A 15,413-nucleotide genomic window follows, 5' to 3' on the forward strand; every position below is an offset into this window, starting at 1 on the left:
GAGTCAACTTTAAGCCGGTGAGATTTGAGCTGCTGAACTGCAGCTAGCAGTCAGCTGAAGTAGCCTGCAGTACTGCACTCTAACCACTGCGCCACCTCGCAGTGATAATATTAATAAATTAATTGATAAATTAATAAGAATAGTAAGAGTAGCAAAATTTGCTGGCTGCATAGAACAAAATCATATGTTTCTTCATTAAAAAGGTATGCAATGCAGTACTATGGAGTTCTGTCCATACAGAATGTTCTGGACCATGTTCTGGGTCCAGACTCTTCAAAAACTTCATAAATGACTTAGATGAAGGAAGAGAAGAGGTAATCACAACACTTGTGGATGACACAAAGCCAGGGCAGGGGAGAAGACAGGATCAAGATTAAAAAAGAGTATGATATACACTGCTCAAAAAATTAAAGGGAACACAAGCAGAAGACATCCGAGATCTGAATGAATGAAATAGCCTTATTAAATACTTTGTTCATTACACACAGTAGTTTTGTGTTCCCTTTAGTTGTTTGAGCAGTGTATAAACTATATGTTTGTTTCCCAATGCTGCCTAATTCCATATCTCACTTAATCCTTCAAAGTGTTGAACACAATAAGCAATTGGTCTTTCCCATTTTACTATGGTGACTTATCAAACTGTGCTAAAACAGATTGTATGGTATTATAGTTGGAATAAATAGGACATAGACACAAAATTACAACATTTTAGCTGCTTCTGCTATTACTTTGTAATCTCGGTTTTCTATTGTGGGCATCATACAAACTATGCAGGCTTGTAAAACACGATATGTTAATTTATTTTCACATAGTAAGAGTGTTATTCTCTCACTTCTCGTTTCAGAAGATGTTAAAGTCATGCATATGCACACAAAGGTACAGCAATCCTTGCTTTTAAGATATTCTAAAATACGTTACCACTTCTATATTCTACAAGATGCTATCCTTTGGGGTACTCAGTTTTCTTACCTTCCTGCCAGCCTTGTTTCTTCCCTTAAACTTGAGGCAGAAAAGGTAAAAATACTACAAGGATTCAGCTGAAACCCCAAAGACACAAGCTGTTTGCATTGCTTCCTTTTTCTTCATAAATACAGCTGAAACTGTGACTGAATAATTGGCTAAGTGCCTGTCAGCTTAATAGGGGAGAAGGAAATTTTCACTTACTATTCAAAGCCATAGATACTTCCTGCCAATGGATTTTAACATGGATTTTGCTTTGCTAATTTAGTAGAGTGTGTATGGACATTAGGTACCATAGATCTAACTCCTTTGCTCTGTTCTTATGCTTAGGATTGACAGGGGAAAATACACAGGAAGCAGGTCATGTAAAAATAGAGTTTATCCGGTCTTCTTGTAGTCATCTGCTATAGTTAAACCTAATCAGAACTATTACAACTGCCAGGTCTTTAACCTTCTATACTTATCAAGAAAAAGGCTACTATCATCTGAGTGTGAATAACACTGTGGTGGAGCAATGGTTAGAATGCAGTATTGCAGGTTAACATACTGTTCACTGCTAGGAGTTTGATTCTGACTGGCTCAAGTTTGACTCAGCCTTCCAACCTTCTGAGGTTAGTAAAATGAGGAACCAGATTGTTGGGGAAATATACTGACTCTGTAAACCACAGAGAGGGCTGTAAGACACTATGAAGTGGTATATAAGTCTAAGTGTTATTGTTGTTGATAATATGAGGACTTCTGTAAAAGCTTCTGAGAGGAGTTTATCAAAGGCACATATTTCCCCATCTGAAGCTTGAGGTGTGTAGATAAGATGTTCAAGGTTTTCCTAACACACACACACATATTGACATAGGACCTAGATATCTTCGAGACCGCCTGCTGCTACCGATGGCCTCCCATCAACCTGTGCGCTCCCACAGAGAGGGCCTCCTCGGGATGCCATCAGCCAAACAATGTAGGCTGGTGACCCCCAGGGGGAGGGCCTTCTCTGTAGGGGCACCTACCCTCTGGAACCAGCTGCCCCCAGAGATAAGGAGAATCCAATACCTTGTTGCCTTCCGCCGTGCCCTTAAAACTTTTTCTTTTCAGCAAGCCGGGATGGCCTAACATCTTTTTAAAATGTTTTTAATGGTTTTGTCATTGCTTTTAATTATGGGGCCAAATATATATATATATATATATATCTTTTTAATTGTATTTTAATGTTTGTAGTTTATGTTTTTACTTTGGCTGTACACCGCCCTGAATCCTTAGGGAGAAGGGTGGTATATAAATTCAATATAAAATAAAAATAAAAATAAATATTTATTTATTTATTTATTTATTATTCATATTTCTATGCCGCCCACTCTCCGAGGACTCTGGGCGGCTTACACCAAAGACAGTATACTAAATAGCATATTGCCCCCAACAATCTGGGTCCTCATTTTACCCACCTCAGAAGGATGGAAGGCTGAGTCAACCTTGAGCGGGTGAGATTTGATCCGCTGATCTGCTGAACTAGCAGTCAGTTGAAGTAGCTGCAGTTCCTAACCACTCGCCACCTCGGTTCATTTTATATATATATATATATATATATATATATATATATATATATATATATATATATATATATATATATATATATATATATATATATATAATTAAGTGTTTACCGAGATACCTGGTCTACCCCAACATGTGCGAGGGAGCATTCTGCTCCCTTTTGCCTTTCAGCTCCAATCCAGGAGCCCTCAAGCAGCCGCATTCACAACAAACATTTGTCAAATATAAATTTGGTATAAAATGGTTTGTTGTGAATGTGACTGCTTGGATTGGAGCTGAAAGGGAGCAGAATGCCCCCTCCCACATGTTGGGGTAGACCAGGTGTCTCGGTAAACACTTAATCTTTCCCCTGGCTCAAGCTGATCAAGGGAGGAGAACTTGTGGCTCAGTGGTTAATACAACTGCCTAACATGCAGGCAGCCCAAGTTCAAATCCAACTAAGAGTATGGCTGGCTGATGAAAGCTAAAAAGCTTGAAATAGATCTACACTAGTCTTCCTTCATTTCTTTATCAGCAATATATATATTAAGATATATACATGTTTTTCTTTCTTTTTCGTAGGTTTTATGTGTATTTCTCTTTAGCCAGATTCTACCTATGTAAACCAAGATATTATGCAGCCCTAGTTCAGTGAAATCACAATTCACTAGTTTCTGGGCTTTTTTTTTCCTTCTGGTAGCCAGCAGACCCTTTGCTGCCCATTGGGTCTGCTGGCTGCCAGAAGGAAAAAAAGCCCAGAAACTAGTGAATTGTGATTTCACTGAATAGGGCTGCATATGTATATGTATATGTATATGTATATGTATATGTATATGTATATGTATATGTATATGTATATGTATATGTATATGTATATGTATATATATTATATATATATATATATTATATAATCTCCAAATATAATATTTGGATAGATGGATAGAATGGTATATTGCCTTTAAAATTTGGGTATTTGATTAAAATTAATTAGCATATCCAAGTCAAGTCAAAGTTTATTTTGGGAAAAAAACAAGTATAGAACAAAACAATCTACAAACTATTTAAATGTAAAAGAGGAGGACCAGTTATAAAACCAAACTAAAGAAATAATACTGAACATTATTGTCAATATTATTATGAGTTTTAAGATTTGTATGTCCATGATAGAATGGTTCATAGATCTGGTTGAATGAGAATTGTAACGCAATGTTAATAATACTAATTGGAGGTTTCTGTCCCTGGACCTATCTGTGGAGTATAAAAGATGCAGTTAGCAAGGTTATATTAATTTTGTTAAATTTATTTATTTATGGCCCCTTGGAATCAGTGTTGATTTCTGTCAACTGACTGCACTAGTTCCCACAGTTTTCTTTGCAAACTTTTGGAAATGGCTTACCACTGTCTTTTTCCTAGGACTGAGACAGACTGACTGGCCCAAGGTCATCCTTGGTGGCCTAAGGCAGGACTAGAATTGACAGTTTCCTACTTTCTAATCTGGTATTTTAATCACTAGATGGGAAACATAGGACATTTTGCAATAAATTGAAGGAGGTGCTCAAACTCAAGGGAACATCTTTGAACCAAGAAAATACAACCAATAAAGTTTTTCCTCTACTATTATCTTCAATGTAAGTTATAAATTAGGGTATGATATCACTATATGTATATCAATCACTAATTTTGCTGTTGTTTTCCTAGGTAAGTGTCATCTTTGATTTGTTAACCCACCTACCTTAAGTCCCTGAAAATATACTTCTGAGCTGACATATGCATTATTATGTGCATATATTCCAAACTCCAGACAGTTTCTCTGAGAAAGTCTGGGGTTATAAAATATATTTTACAAGATTTTCTCCTGCCAGACACCAAATGCATATATCTGTCTGCTAAGTCTGTATATCTAAAGTTTTGGTATTGTGTTTGAGGTACATATGGAACCAATAAAAAAATATAACATACTTTAGAGAATTGTTTTCTTTTATCATTATAAACTTTTTTTAAAAAAATTCTTGCACGAGAGTATACATTTTATGTACCTGTATGGTGGCTTCACACATACTGTTTCTGCTATATCAAAAGGAATATGTAAAGTATGTCATGATTTCTTTAGATGTTCATCCATTTGATTGGTTCTGCCAATTAACAGAGGTATGGTTTTCCCTTCAGTGGCATTGCCTATGGAATAGCCTTCAATAGTTGCTGACTTATAAAGGGTATAAAACAACGTTTCTAATTTAGAACACATAGTTTCTAATCACAAAGTAAAATTGGAAGACTTTTTTTGAGGGTCACTTGAGTTGTCTCAGTTTGACCTTTTTGCCTGTTGTTTATTTGAAACCCATCAAAAGTATTAGAATATATTGGGGAAAACAGGTAGAGTAATGACTAGATTAACATATCCAGAAATCCTACACATTGAAAAGAAAGATCCCTGTTAAAACTAATCTGGTACATTATTTCCAATTCTACTGATAATAAAACAATGAAAACCCTCTTCTCTTAAACATTCATATTTTGTGAATTGTTTTTAAATGCTATTTAACAGCTTTAAATAATGCATGCATGCAGGTATAATTGTCCATATGCATTTTCTGCACACTAAACACTGATTTATTGAATAAATATTTGAAGTGTAGAAATTACATCTATATCTATATCCATATAAGGAATAAATGTATGAATGCAATGGTTCAGCTGAGAACCATTTTTGCTACTGCTATCTGCTAATATCTTTTAAATTTCATGTAACAGATGAAAGAATGTTAAGCGTAGACTGGTATTTGTAAAATTGATAATAGACAATAATACAAAAGTAATTTATAGATTCCCTACTTCTATCTGAATGTTACAAGTTTATGCATTTTTAAGTTTATTGTATATAACTATTCTACTTGAAAATATTTTAGGTACATATTTGATTCTAGAAATATATGAAGGCCAACAAACACTTCATTTGTGTTTATTACTGAAAGAACTTGGTAAGTCAATTTATGGTAGTGGTTAAGGCAGCAATTTATAAACCTGGTCCCCCAAGGCACAAAGCCAGATGAGTGATCTTGGGCTAGTCATTCTTTCTCAGACCTAGGCAATGGCAGACTACTTCTGAAAAACCGGTGAAGAAAACTGCAGGGACTCATCCAGGCAGTCACCAGGAGTCAAAAATTATTTTGAAGGGATCTTTGCAACTTTCTAAAATGAATGTCTTTGGATTGAAGTTGCTAAATTGCATTTTTTCTTCAAAAATTTATTTTATTTTTTAATTAGAATTTGCCAGCCATTCTTTCACCTAGTTCTTCTCCTGATTCTTCCCTGCCTCCAAAATGTTAACCTTATGGACTTCAAGGTGGGGGAAATGGTGAAAGTGGAGAACTAACATGTCTCCAATGATTGGAGGAAGAGTCCAGTGACTGGCAGTCAGCCCAGATCTGCAGAATTTCTCCAGATAAAAGAGAAGCTAAGAAATCACCCACATGCGCTCTAAACCCACAGGATCTGAAGGGAACCTGTGGATGAACAGCAGATCAAACACCAGGAGAGGAAGAATGATCAAACTCTCAATCTCATGCAGAGCCTGCATATAGGACACTGGGTTGACTCAAACTCTGCTTTCCAAAGCAACTAGAATATCAATACTTTGACAGCGACAGAGATCTTCTAATTAGCAGAACAAGTACATCACTTGGTGAGTGCCATTTTGACCCAAGAAAAATAAAAAAATAAATAATCAAAACATTTTAAAATTAATTGAAGGCAAGAAGCTTGCTAAGAGTTTGAACTAGAAAATAATGGAAGATTGGATTGTGATTATGACAGAATTAGCAGAAATGACAAAATTGACCTGTTTTTATTAAAGATAAACAATATGATTTTCTTAAAAGTCTAGACACCTTTTATGAGCCTTTTATTAAAAATGGATAAAAATGATGATGATTTCTGGATTTGTATTGAATATGAGAAGAAATGAATGATGGGAAGAAATGACAACAATGTTTTTAACTGCTGTACGAAATATTGGAATTCATTTCTTTAAATATTTATTTTCTTACCTACTGCATTTTCTTTCTCTTTTTCATAATTTTATTTTCTGCATTTTTTCTATTTTTTTACCAGTTTAAAACAATCCCAATAAGTTATGACAAAATGTTAACCTTTAACCTAACAATTAAAAACAAAAAAACTACCAATTAAAAAAAACCCTGTAGACTTTAATCGCACTGATACAATACATTCAATTAAGTTGTTCAATTATTAGGATTAATAATGACTGATATAGATTATTGTTATAATATTAAAATGTTTTAATAATTACCATTATTGTTGTTTATAGAATATGGTAATCCACCTAGAGTCTATTAATTAGGCAGAATAGAAATGTTGTAATAAGTTATTTGGAAAATACTAAACACTTGATAATCCTGTACTACCTAAATTAGAAAGTTAATATGAAGGAATAAAAAAGAGCCCATCAGTTCATCAATCCAGTTCTTGTCTCCACTATTTTCTTGGTAAATAGCAATGGCAGATTGTTAACAAGATTTTCCCAGTTCTACAGGTGGCAGTTACAAAAGAAAATTGAAACAATTCCCTTACAAGTTGTAATAGTTATTATAGTCATTCGTTTGTTGAAAGACAGATAAGTCTTGTTTTATTTCTCTCTGTGCCATACAGAATATTAGAAAAACAATTGAGAATTCAAAACTAAACTTTAATGAGTCCCTTTGCCTAAACTTTAAATTCAAATAGATTTTCCTCAAGATAGAAATAACTATTAGTATTCTTGAAGTGTTGTATATTAACTTGCTCCTTATTATTTTCATTACAGAGTACTTATTTTCCAATAAATAAATACTTTCCACGGATTAATCAAAAGTAGTTAATTGTAACCCACTATCTGCTGCTAGATAAATGGATTTTCCATCCCCTGTCTAGAGCTAATTATAGAAGGAATTGGTACTTAGCACAATTTGTCTTCAGTTAGGATATGGTAACTATACTGATATGGTAGACATGAGTAAAGACTGAAAGAAAGGTAATCTATTTATTTTTGGACACACTTAAAGGCAGAAAGCTACAGAAGGTCAGATTATACTGAAAACCAGTAAGAAATAAAAAGATGCCAAGTAAGAGAAGGCCCAAGAGCAATAAATAAGAAAATGGATAAAACAAAGCCATTGCTTCCATTCTGGCAAAGATGAGGCAGCAAAAAGCTTAGTCTTGCATAAATGTGAAGTTCTACTTAACATGGGACGGAAATCTTTCTGTCTCTAAGTAAACCCATATATATCTTTCCTTTCAGTGGTATATCTTTCAGCTATTGCTGACACAGATCTGATAGCTCTCGTCTTAGACATTGAAAGACTACTGCCCAGTAAGCTCTGGAATCTGGAATCATTTTACAATATATTCTTGTGTGTTACTGAGCAGAACAGCGGCTTTTGTTTGTTGCTATAATAAGTATCAATAATATTGTGAATGGCAGCAAGGGTGCATAGAATACTGGGCTAGGAGTAAGCAACTCAGTTCTGGTTATCTGGTCATCAGAGTCACTTGGGCCCAGATCTTGGCTAAGAAGATAAAAAAGAACCGCCTACAAATTTGCACTGGCTAGAGCAGGGGTGTCAAATTTGGCTTGTCACGTCGGTGTCATGTGACATGTCACGACTTTTCCCCCTTAGCTAAACCAGGCGTGGGCATGGCCAGTGTGTGAGGCATCCAGCCCGCGGGCCTCAAATTTGACAGCCCTGGGCTAGAGGAATAGATTTAATCCATGGTGGTTTGTTTTGGCCTAAGAATGAAAATTTATAATTATAAATAGTTTCAAATATATTGGTTAAATCCTCTAACTGTACTCTTTTTCAGCTAAATATATATATTTACAGTTTTTTAAATATCATACCTTGCATTTTTTTTTTTTTAATTTGATTTATATGCCGCCCTTCTCCGGAGACTCAGGGCGGCTTACAATGCATTAAGCAATAGCCTTCATACTTTTATATATTTGTACAAAGTCAGCTTATTGCCCCCACAAACTGGGTCCTCATTTAACCTACCTTAGAAAGGATGGAAGGCTGAGTCAACCTTGAGCCTGGTAAGATTCGAACCTGCAGAAATTGCAGGCAGCTGTGTTAATAACAGCATTTAATTTTATTTAAAGCAATATTCTCCATATACCACTTCTAGTATCTTACCAGGAAGATGGATATTAAAATTTAGCTATATGTAAGTGTTTTGCACATGAATTAATATAGGCATTATATTTTGAAGACTGTTTCTTAGAAATAAAATGTCACATCTACACTTCATGTATGTTTTTTTAAATATAAGCCCTATTATATTTTATCTTATATAGACATATATGTTATATCTGTACATTTTACAACTATACAATGTTGGATGAGGTATATCACTCCATGTGGAAAGACAATGCAAAAATTACACCATTGAATACCCTTATTGGATATTTATAAAGATAACAGTTTTACTAATCACTAACTTCAAACATTAGAACCTCTTTTGAGAGGGAAGCCTAAAATTAAACATTTTTAATAAATTATGTGCATTAGACTCACATTTCACCATTCATTATAAGAAACAGCACTTGAGTTTTATTTCATTTTCTTCAATTCTATTTGCATAAACTCTCATAATGTATACTGTATATTCATAAAATTCAATATAATAACAATTTGGAGAAAGAGTCTTCCTAGACCTGGTACGGAAAACTCTGAAGTGAAACACAAACTTCAATTCATATATTATAAATTAATGAGATTTACAACGTAGTCTTGGAAAAGCATTGACATTGACATTATTTTATAATCTACAGGAGAATGCTGATATACCATTGGTACATGATTCAAATAAAAATGTTTAAAATGTATAAATGCATTTCAAATTTACATTGGAAATATAGATAATATCCAGGATGATTTTACTCTGCTTAATGGACTTGTAAAAAGCCAGAAAATTTTGGGTTCAAATACATGTACCGAAAGAAAGACTTTTAAAGGGAATTCTTTTAAAGAATTGTACTGGTTTGTGTATAATTGGAAATCACAATTTCCACTCATGTGAATGAGATTGACTTCATGTGCTCCACTTTTAACTCAGCTTCCCATAGTCATAAGTCAGTTAGACTTTTTCCTTCTTTCTTTAACTATCAAACAACGATTCACACGGTATTAAACTCTTTTCTTTAATATGAAAAATATGATAATTTTGGCTTATTGAAAACTATAATATTCTCTACTTTCTGATGTAATGTACAATTGAACAGTTCTAGGCAACCTAGAACTGCAAGATTTTATAATTCCCAGTAAGTTTCCTGTTACGCCAGCTGGTCTCCACATGTTCTACATTGGACAAGTTTTCTTGCTCTTTTCAGATAGGAAAACATAAAAAAAATATTTAATAATTTTTATAGTAGGTTTTGTTTAATGTAATTAATATATATTATAATATGTTATAATATGTTATAATATATAACATTATAACTCAAATTAGTATATGAATGTGATATTCACCACCTGACTTTGCATTAGTGCATTTGCCTCCATTCACTGCAATCCTAGTCCCCTTCTAAATAGCTTACGTGTGTTCCTCAAAAACTAATGGTTGCCATTCACTGATGTTGTGTCACCCGCTCTTCTTGTGGACACATTCAAGAGGAACAAGATAGAAGTGTATAGAGGTTGTCCTTGACTTACAACCATTCATTTGGCAACCATTTGAAGTTACAATAGCACTGAGGAAAGTGACTTATCATCAGTCCTCACACTTATGACTGTTGCAGTTACATTCCGGCACAGCAACCAACCTGCATTTATGATGTTTGCAGCATCTTGGAGTCATGTGATTGCCATTTGCAACCTTCCCAGCCAGCTTATCACAAGTAAAGTCACTGAGAAGAGCCATATTTCTTAATGACCGCACTTAACAGTGGCAGTGATTCGCTTAACAATGGTAGCAAAAAAAGGTTGTAAAATCTTACTTAACAACCATCTTGTTTAGTAACAGAAATTCTGGTTCCAATTGTAGTTGTAAGTAAGGACTACCTACATTTCATGTCTGTCTGTCTGTCTGTCTGTCTGTCTGTCTGTCTGTCTGTCTGTCTATCTATCTATCTATCTATCTATCTATCTATCTATCTATCTATCTATCTATCTAATTTATACTTCTACCTATTCGTCCATAACAACTCAAGGCAGCTTACAGAATATAAAACCACATTTAAAACAATAAAACTGATAAAAAGAATCAAATAAATTAATACAGTATAATATAATAAAATCACCTCCCACCCCCCGCCCTGGTGACAGCAGATCACATGAGCCATTTAATTGGCCCCATCCCACTCTGGGTTCCCCAGGCCTACTGGCAGAACCAGGTTTTCAGCACCTTCTGGAAGAGTATTAGAGGAGTGGCCATTCTAATCTTTGGGGGAATGATATTCCAGAGAGAGGGAGGCACCACGGAGAAGGCCCTTCTTCTGAATCCAACCAGGTGTATCTCCCTCGGAGCTGGGACCTGCAGCATTCCCTGCCTCCCCACTCTGATGGGTCAGGTCGATGTGATCGGCAAGAGATGGTCCTTCAGATAACCTGGTCCCAAGCCATGAAGGGCTTTAAAGGTGACAATCAGCACTTTGAGTTGCACCCATATGCAAATCGGCATCCAATGCAGCTCCTGCAGGAGTGGTGATACATGTGCACCCCAGGGTCTGCAGAAATGTGAGCCGCTACATTTTGCACCAACTGGAGCTTCCGGATGCTCTTCAAGGGCAGCCCCATGTAGAGCATGTTGCAATAGTCAAGATGAGAAGTGACTAGGGCATGAGTGAATGTGAGTAGGGATTGTTGGTCCAGGAAAAGGACTATGAATGTTGCTGGATTATGCAAAACTTTTATTAAAAAGCCAATAATTATTCTTTAATTTTATTAAGTTAAGGAACACAGGTTCAGATAAAAAGGATAATCGCAGAGATATAAAGTTGGATTTTAAATGTAAAGCAGGGAATATTTAGGTATCATTTTTAAACTTGTGTGGAATTCACTTAGAACAAGTAGAAGGGAAAATAATGAAGAATCACAAGTTGTTCAGCATAATTTCTTTGAAGTAAATTCTCCATCTGAGACTTTCTTAAAGGCAGAATTTTAGTTAAGTATATTTTGATGGGGCATCTACCCATATTTTCACATCCAAAACAGTGTTTGCAAAAAAGAGGTGTGTTGTGTTGAAGGTTGATTGCATCAACTTAACATATTGATTTTTTATTGTACTAATCATATTGTAAGCTATTGTAACAAGATTTCAATTTAAAAATCAATCAAATGTGTATTAAATAAGTACTACTCCCTATCTCCATTTCATCAAGGTTTAGTTAGTTTACACAATGTCATGTGGTCTGGTAATTAATCTCTATCATGTTCAATAACCTATGTACAAGGTATCTATACACATTTTATTCAAATAAAATCCTGAATGCAAGCACATTGTGGTATGGTCAGAAACTATCATCCTAGATCTTTTATTCCCAAATGAATATCTGGATAGTGCTAGAAAAAAATAAACTATGCCAGTCTTCATCACCTGTGCAGAAAAGCATAAAATTTGTACAGCCAGTACTTGTCAGAATTTGTGGCCTACAGCAATAACTAAACATATCCTTAATGTAATTACTTTAAGTAAGCACATTTGTGTGCAACATTCATACAATTCCAAGCCAAAGTAGATAAAATCTGAACTGGAATGTGCAAAATTTATAAAGCACACAACCCTTTTTATTGTCATAATGGTCAAACTCTGACTTCTATAGCTAGCTCTTTGGCTTTCTTAGTTAAATAATTATGGATTATGGAAGTTGACATACTGTTGACTGAGATAAATTGATGAAAGGAAGGAATTGTGCTTGCTTTTTTTTCATAGTGTGTCTCTCTCTGCTGGATGCCAATACATATTACATCCCCCCCTCTCTCTCCCTCCCTCCCTTCCTTTCTTTTTCTTCCTTTCTTCCTTTCTTTGTCTCTCCCCCCCTCTCTCCCTCCCTCTCCCTCCCTCCCTCCCCTGACCCCAGATGCTAACACAGAATTAAATGCTTACTAAAACTAACTGCCTATACATATTTGAGAAACTCTAAAAAAGGAATAAAATCTGTACATGTTTGTTCTTCATCACTATCCTGCAGGCTGCATACATCTTTGCAGCAAATGCATTCTGGGCACCTTGTATCTGTAGATAAACTTCAGAGCTGCAAGGTTAAGTGGGAAATAGAAATCCAATGACCCCTAGCTGGGTAAGTGAGCTTAACGACTTCGCTAGTGCCATATGTACACAGTGAAGCTGAACATACTCCCTTCTGTGCTACTTAGGAAAAGGGAAGATCAAACCAGGATCTACACTGCATTTTAAAATGAAAGATTAGAAAAACAGGAAAAACACTACCTGAAAGGGTTAATTACTAAATCTCAACAGGGAAGGGCCATGGAGAGAGAAGGGGGGGAGGGACTGAAGGAGGGAGGGAGGGAGGGAGGGAGGGAGGGGGAGAGAGAGAGAGAGACATCTCTAAAGTCACAGATAACACTCTGGTTTGGTGTTTCAGAAGCTTTCTATCACAAAACGCAAGTCAGATGAATTGTTTGCTAAATCCTATTACTCCATGTGGAAAATCTTACATGCAAGTTAACAAGGCTGAAGAGCTGAGGAATGGTGCTGCTGACAGTATATTCCAACATCAGAACACTCTTAGCTCATGAAATGAATGGGGGACTACTGCTTTGCATTCTCAAACCCCTCTCGCTAATATCCAAATACAAGGAATACACACTATTTTCCTGCATGTAATAAAAATGCCCTTCTAGCCACAAAACAGAGAGGTGGGTGAAAAAATGCTGAGCTTCAAAGACAGGGTCTGCTACCTATCAAGTTTTATTCTACAGAAATCGAGTAAAAACTTTGTGTTGTCACTATGTTTGCTGAAGAACTATTCCCTGGATCTTTGACAGCTGTGCAGTATCTGTTCTTTGCATAAATTACTCTCTTCTAAATCACATCCAGTAATTTTATTGCCACAATATGCAGAAGGCAGATCCTGGTGCATGCATAGTTTCCATAACACGGAAGTTTAAATACAGTAGAGCAGATTGCAGTGTAAGGATTTGTTTATTTATATGAATGAGAGGGAGTTTTAATTCAAGATTTAAAGTGACTACGATTTATATAATTTCAATTTGCACAGGCAGTACAAACACCGAGATGCAGCTTCCCATCACCGGCCAGTCAAGTCACACACATATGCACTGAACTTAGCTCTCCTTCTAGGCTTTACAAGGAAAACCCACAGAGCAAGCCGCACAGGCAACTCAGAATCACCTGACAAGAAACCATGCACATTTGAAATTGCAACATTGCACTTAAGCTGTCCAAAGATTTTTTTTTTAACATCATAAATGAATTATGTTGTTAAATGGGTTTTAATCCATTTGTACAAGAGCCAGAACAACTAGCAAATAATTCTCTAAAGTAGTGCTTAAATTTTAGAAGAGTGTGATAATGGAGAGGGAAGAAACCAGGTTACTTCCATAATGACTCTTTTCTCTGACCTCTCACATTATGTACACTGACTTGAGTCATACAAAACTAAAATCAGGATATAATTCAAATAAATAAATGATGTGGGTGGGTGCGCAAGGCTTTCGTCTGCCATTTAAATGTTGGCAGGAAGGGAAAGACGACTTGGAATATTTCCCCTCTGGCTACTTATTTTCTCCTTCATTTGTCTGGATAATAAACTCACACAGAGGTGTATGGAAGATCAGCAACAGACCCAATAAAAACAGCTCCATCCAAAGCACATTTAGATATATTTTATATAACCATTCAGGAGCTACAGAAGACAAGTTTTTGAAGACTGACTGCAAATCCTACGTACCGCACAACAAACATCATATATTAGCAGAAATTTCTTATTTCTTCTTTTTGTATTATTTATTTAAATAAGCAACAGCCACATGGTTAATACACATCGGGAAGTCTTTTCAATCTTCTGACAAATGTAGGATTTGGGGAAGGGGAGGATGAATTGGGTACAATGACCCAAGAAACAGGATGGGGAAATGGGACTTGGGAAACAAAAGGGCACGATTAATCAAAATCAATCTCACACGAACACCTTAGCCAAATCCACACGACCAGGAGTACACACACTCGTCCTCCCAACCCCTCCACTCGCAGCCCGGGTCAGGACTTTCAAGCGGAAGACAAGAAGACGGTAAGAAAAGTTGGCCGATCGCCCCCTACCTGAGGATAGCTGTGTCTCCCTGCCTCACCGTGATGTTGTCAGTGCCTCGGTTATAATCCACGCTGCGGACCGGCAGCCCTGTAGGGAGAAGGCAAAGCAGTCTCAGTAGGACCAACGGGAATTGTCTCCGATCGGGCTGAGCCCTTCCCACCATGGCTGGAGTTGCAAAGGATGGACTTTTTTTTTTTCCTCTCTCTCTCTCTCTCTCTGTCTGTCAATCTCTCTCGGTGTTTGGAGGATGGTGAACTTAAACCCAGAAAAGAGAACAGGGAGAGGGTAAACAGGCGAGAGAGGTACAGTAATATCCGGCCAGCGATCGAAAAACGCACAACTCTGCCTGTCCAGTTGATCAATTCTCTCGGATTCTTGGAGGGGTGAGGGTGGGGGGGATGTCTCCTTCCCGACCTGGTCCTGGCTTCTTTGGACGCTTCTCCTCCCCCAACCCTCTCCCTCCTTTCGATGCCTCGGGTTGGAAAGAGATAATGTCTTGTTGTTTCTCTCTCGCGCTCTTTTTTTTTTTTTTGCTTGTTTAAGTCCCCCCCAGGCAAGCCGGACGGGGATGGAAACGAAGAAAAGAGGCGGTTACACACACGCACACATTTAAAGAAAAAAAAAAAAGAGGAGGGTAGGGAGC

The 15,413-nt window shown here is 36.4% G+C and overlaps 1 protein-coding gene across 1 annotated transcript in view; it reads right to left on the bottom strand.

The window, feature by feature from the left end:
* The window catches only part of LSAMP (limbic system associated membrane protein), a 532,646-nt gene extending 517,713 nt beyond the window's left edge, over window positions 1-14,933 (bottom strand). Inside the window, exon 1 of the mRNA XM_070943830.1 lies at window positions 14,779-14,933. Within this exon, the coding sequence (XP_070799931.1) occupies window positions 14,779-14,933 (155 nt within the window). The remainder of the gene's footprint in view (window positions 1-14,778) is intronic.
* Window positions 14,934-15,413: the final 480 nt, after the last annotated feature.

Source organism: Pituophis catenifer, unplaced genomic scaffold (assembly GCF_029215685.1).
Source record: "Pituophis catenifer annectens isolate HBS135680 unplaced genomic scaffold, rPitCat1.0.hap2 SCAF_4, whole genome shotgun sequence".
In the NCBI taxonomy this organism is placed as follows: domain Eukaryota; kingdom Metazoa; phylum Chordata; class Lepidosauria; order Squamata; family Colubridae; genus Pituophis; species Pituophis catenifer.